General features: G+C 36.7%; 1 protein-coding gene across 2 annotated transcripts; it reads right to left on the bottom strand.

The window, feature by feature from the left end:
* Window positions 1-413: 413 nt before the first annotated feature.
* On the bottom strand, window positions 414-5,385 carry LOC107718444 (AP-5 complex subunit sigma-1-like). 2 transcript variants are annotated; one of them, XM_016525515.1, is made up of 4 exons: window positions 5,344-5,385; window positions 5,032-5,203; window positions 4,250-4,541; window positions 414-2,719 (listed from the first exon to the last, which is right to left on the bottom strand). In XM_016525515.1, exons 2-4 carry the CDS (start codon window positions 5,199-5,201, stop codon window positions 2,591-2,593), a joined length of 591 nt encoding a protein of 196 aa, XP_016381001.1. In that variant the 5' UTR covers window positions 5,202-5,203; window positions 5,344-5,385; the 3' UTR covers window positions 414-2,590. The 2 variants fall into 2 exon arrangements, with proteins under 2 accessions (XP_016381001.1, XP_016381000.1); XM_016525514.1 differs by having other exon boundaries at window positions 5,032-5,366.
* Window positions 5,386-5,840: the final 455 nt, after the last annotated feature.

Raw genomic sequence — 5,840 nt, 5'->3', positions numbered from 1 at the left:
CACTAAACACCATCATGGTAGCACACATGAAACTGAAATAATGCAATAAACATTCATTTAACAACATTAGGTGTAACATACAACCCTAATATACAAAACTGATAAGAAAAAACTAAGAAACAGTTATTTCAACAAAAAAAAACATCAAATTTGAAATGTAACGCAGGGAATTCTGGGAAAGTCAATTTACGGTTATTCACTGTAAATTATACGGTCTTTTTCACTTCCAAAAACGGTATACTACCGTAAAATTACATGTAATGTCCAATACAGTTTTTCACTGTATATAGTAGGGGAATTTACCTTACTGTAGCATTTTAGGTTTTTACTGTAGCATTTTTACAGTCTTTTACCGTTAAATTCACAGTCATTTTTTACAGTGTACTAGTCATATTAATTTGTGGCTACATATCATTGATTTGTTCCTTCTTTTTAAAATGAGAACAAATTAATACAGTTAAGGCTTAATTTGTGGTCACAATATCTTCTTGAATGAATATACACTCTAAAAATATACAATAACTTAAAAACAAAACTTCCTTCCCAAGTCAAAAAGACAATCTACTGAAACTGAACTGTAAATAATGGCTTTGTCACGATCAGCTACTCTGAGGGAGCGAGGAGCAAACGAGAGGCGGAGACGCAGGAGAATTCACCATAAACACAGTCTTTAATCCAGCAAACACGGGGTACATAGGGCAGACAGGAGCACACGAAGCATGAGACGATCACATCCAAGAAGACATTAACAATACCGAACAGGGAACACAGGCATACATGGGGCTTAAATACTAAGAACCAAATGAGATAATTGGGGAAACACAGCTGAATCAAATGGGAACCAATACGAACAGGAACAGGAAGGACCAAATAATGAAACATGGGAGAAAATAGGTCAGGGGAAGCACATGAGGAGGGAAAACACAACACAACAGGTCCATAATCCTGACAGGCTTGTTCCAAAATCCTTGGATTCCTGATGTTAGAAAACCAAAACTCATTAACAAATGACTGCCCACAAAATTAAATGTTTAATTGATGTTCCTAACATCATAAAAACCTACTTTATGCTGATAATGGCAGCGTGTAGCACCTACTGCTCTGCAAATGCTTCAAAAGCATCTTAACATAAGGAAAAAGTGGTAAAGTTCATTTTTAATAAGGTCCCAAATCTTAACATATTGTGCAGCACATTTTGCAACAGCACAATTACAACTCGTGTGAGTGCAGCAAAAAGCTGTTTTCACATATGACGGCAGTGTTTACATGGATATCTTAAGGGCATAGCAGCAAAAAAAATCAAATTGGTTATGAAAAACTACTGTTTATCATTTTAAGTGGACTTTAAGAAAAACTGGTTTAAAACGTACAAATATATAGACCCCTTGAAAGCTGACACCTGAAAATGTTTTAAAACCTGAAAAATGTTATAACATCCTCAGAAATGCTGTGAGAGATTTGAGTTATCTGTGACCGCAGACTACTTCAGTTCAAATGCTATTGTGATGGCATGTTAATGTGCCATAGGTCCTTTCAATGCAAGTTGTCTAAACAACACTTCACAGCTATAAAGCATTTGGCCATAATAGGGCTCTTGTCATGCTCGATGCCAGAGGAATGCCAACCATCACATAGTCTGTAAGGCAGCTGACACAAGGAAGCCAGAAAAACCTCACACTCTCCAGTCAACATATTGAACCGCAGTACTTGAGAGTTATGACTGGCCTCACAATTACTATAAGTGGACATCCTCACCCTCCCTTCATTCCCACCGCAGCACGATGACAGAGGTAACTCATCATTATTAAATCAATGGAAAGAGGGGCTCAAAACGGATTTTCTGGAATTGCGTGATTGCTCCATTGGCCTAGATATGAAGGCGTCATACGGCCTTGTCAATCAGCCATCTCAGATCTGTTGGCAGACACACTGCTGTGAACCATTGAATTATTTTAGATGAAAGTGTCAGAGGATTATTCAAATTGCCATGCACTTGACTGAAGCAAAACATATAGCAATTTTAAAAATGCAACACTGCCCTCTAGAGGACAGCTAGATATATATTTACTGCAATGGTTTTATTTTTGACCCAGCCAGACAGTTATAATCATATAAATTCAGACTTTAATTAGCAAGAAACTCAATGAACAATGTTATCAAATGACCATTTATGGCCAGTTAATCAGGTACTCTAAAGTCACTCTGCCTGAGAGATCAAACGTGTAAAGAGCTTTACTTGAATAAGCTCTAAAGAATCTCTCACCGAGATATCACGAGCTGTGCTGCTTTTTTTGGTGTGGGTTCTGTCTTTTTTTCATCTAATTTGATGTCAAACTGCAATTAAAGTTTTAGAACATGTGCCTTCTGGTTTCCTCAAAGGGAAAAACTAGTTAACAATACACTTTGTGGGTGCAATCTTCTACTTTTTAAACACCTCCTTTGAGCCGTGGCAGTGTGCATTACACCTTCAGAGGAGAAGCAGTTCCTCCAAATCTCCAAAATCAGAACATACTGGATTTATCAGGCAGTTTATATATTACTCTCTAAATATGTGGCAAACATTTGCGATTATACCAATACACACACCATTTCATTTGCTCACGTAGTTCGCTATATCTTTATCCAGAGCAAGGACAAAACGGTGGTTGAAGAAAAGGAGCTGACCATGGGGAAGCAGTCTGTGCAACAATGCGTCCACTCGATCACTTTTCAGCAACACCTGAAAATAACAGCTAAGTCAGCAAGAGAGAAAAAGGGTACAGCATCAAATAATCAATAGCTTGGAAATCTGCCTATTTACTTTAAATGCGTGTCCTTGTTCACTGTCTGACAACAACTCTAGCCCTAGTCATACAGTAATTGGAAAGAATATAATTTTTTTGTAAATTTCTGCAGAAAATACCCGAGCTCATTGGATTGCTTTTCTGTGAACGTATTGATCACAATGTAATCAACAGTTTATCGTGTATCTCACACAGAATGAGATGTATATTATCATTTCAATTGTACCCACTGCTAGTCTTATTGGTGGGAAGAAACTAGGCCAGCAGACATAAGAAAAACTTGCACTCAAACTTCTTTATAAGATTGCGGGAGTTCAACACAAGTTCAATTCAGTTGTAACAATAAAAGCAATACAATAATTTTCATACTCACGGCTGCATGAATCTACACAAAGATACAAACAACTTAAATACATTCAAATAACAGTCACTCAAACACACAATAATAATAACTTCTTTACACTAACATGTAGTGTTTGAGGTCAGTAAGATTTTTTTTTTCCAAATAAATTATGTTCTTTTGTACTTTCTATTCATCAACAATCCCCAAAAAATGTATCATGGTTTCAACAAAAATATTAAGCAACACAACTGTTTTCAACATCGTTAGTAATAAGAAATGTTTCCTTAGCAGCAAATTTGCATATTAGAATGATTTCTGAAGGATCATATGACACCGAAGACTGAAGTAATGATGCTGAAAATTCAGCTTTGCAATGTTTGCATCACAGGAATAAATTACATATTAAATATTTAAATAAAAAAAAAGTTATTTTGCATTTTAATATTTCCCAATATTACTGTTTTTAATTTTGATCAAATAAAGGCAGCCTTTGTGAGCATAAGAGACTTCTTTTTAAAACATTTTTAAAAACAGGATAGTGTACATGCTCCATTTATTGGATACATTTAAATTTTGGTGCTGTATTTTACACCCATATGCAAACACACAATAAACAGCTTAACATGCAAACATACATGCAACACATACACACATGTACATGCATTCACACAGACAAGATACTACAAGAACTACTGTGTGAAAAAAATATTGGATGTTACATTATTATAGTATTTTTATACGTTTTATAAGAGAGTAACATGAGTTTCAGAGAGTAACATAAAAATGATTACTAAGGTGAATATGTTTCCCATTAAGTAATTGGTAAAGAAATTATTACAGAGACGTAATTAGTGGCAAACCAATAGAACATCATTCATTTTCAATGAGGCCTGGCAATTTCCAGCAAGCAGCAGTGGCAGTTATAACACACCTCTCCTCAACAAGCCACACTAATTAATTATTGCTCATGGCTGTAGCACAAAACATGCTGGATTTGTTATTGTTAGTTTTACTAATTTTCAATCATTTTAAGTTTATTTTCATTAGGTCTTGAACCCTACGTATGAGCAATTGTAATTAAGCACCCCTAATAAAATAATCATTAGTCCCAGAAAAACCTCACCTCAGCACCAGGTCCCAGCAGACGTAGCTCCTCCAGGCAGTGACGTGCAATGTTGCGAAGCGTTCCCTCTGCGAGCAGGAGGTTCTCGTGTGGTCTGCAGACCAGACTGAACGCTAGAGACTGAACCCCCAGCCACAGAACAACACTCCGATCTGGAAAAAGCTCTGCATTGCCCAGGGAAAACACACCGCTGTCAGCTTCACCCAGAGCTGCAGCCTCCTCACCCAGCACTGCCTCCACACACAAACCGCCTGAGGCCTCCCTACTCAGAGCCACAGCACTCCTCACCTGCCTGACAGAAAGAAAAAAGGCAGAAAAAAGGAGAGTATTGTTTCCCATGGGTACACATACAAAAATGTACCAGTAACCATAGCTTCTGACAAAATACCTAATGCAGTTATTGCTAATACAGATATTTGGTACTAGTTGGATAGTTCACCCAAAAATTAATATTCTGTCATCATTTACCTGTCACCCTCATGTTGTTCCAAACCTATATGACTTTTTTTTTCTTCTGTGGAACATAAAATATGTTGAGAAATGTTTTTATGCATACAATACTACAAGTCAGTGGTAACCAAAACGGTTTGGTTACCAACATTCTTCAAAATATCTTCTCTTATGTTCCACAGAAAGCCAGTCATCAAAACAACAAGATGCTGATGATCACTACAATCATAGTGGGACATCTGAATGGATATTAGTTAATGTACTATTTTACAGTTGTAGGCTTGATTATAAGTCATTTGCGGAAACGGTTTACAATTGTGAATTCATCTCACCTCGCTACCACGTGAAGTTTCTCTTTCTGCATCAGTCGTCTCTGCTCCGGTGTGAAGTCACAACCATCTCCGGTCTCTGGTCCGAACACTCGCGCGTACAGTATCCGAGTCTCGCCTGCGGACAGCGCGCTCACCGGGCACACCGTGTGGATTAAGAAACAAACCACCATGTCTGATTTGACATATCATAAACACCAGAAGAAAGCACACACAATTATCAGATGTGCTGTAACACGGACGCGAGGTGCCCGCAATAAAAGAAACTTTGTAAAATAATTGTGTCAGAAAGTCGCGATGCCATTGTTGACTCACACTGCAGGGTTATTTCCGTATTTGGTCACATGACTGTGAATCGGCTGATCAATTTTGCGCAGTTTCATTTTTTAAACTCTAGATGGCGCTCTTGGATGACTGATTCTTAGGACACAACACAGTATTAAAGGGGTCATATGATGCGATTTCAAGGCATAGAGGACCTACAATAATGTACAGTATTTGAAAAATAATGTGTTTTTTGAACATTAAAGCATGTCAACATATTCTGTTACACCAAATAATGATCTTTAAAAAAGCATCATATGACCCCTTTAAATCTATTTAACACCAGTGAAAGTTTTAACCAATTTATTAACCAGTTTATTTCTGTTTTTTAATTCTGTTTGATTTAATTTTCTGTGATATTTGGCACATAAATAGCCTACAATTTAAAACGTTGGTTTGAATTATTTTAATATGCAATAGCAATAAACATTCATTAACATAAAAAATCGATTCAGTTTCTAAAATAAAAAATTCATAACACCTAAAAG

Source organism: Sinocyclocheilus rhinocerous, unplaced genomic scaffold (genome assembly GCF_001515625.1).
Source record: "Sinocyclocheilus rhinocerous isolate Xijiao unplaced genomic scaffold, SAMN03320098_v1.1 scaffold5931, whole genome shotgun sequence".
Classification (NCBI taxonomy): Eukaryota; Metazoa; Chordata; class Actinopteri; order Cypriniformes; family Cyprinidae; genus Sinocyclocheilus; species Sinocyclocheilus rhinocerous.
Note: the sequence above shows the minus strand (reverse complement) of the source record. Positions and strands in the feature narration are given on the sequence as shown.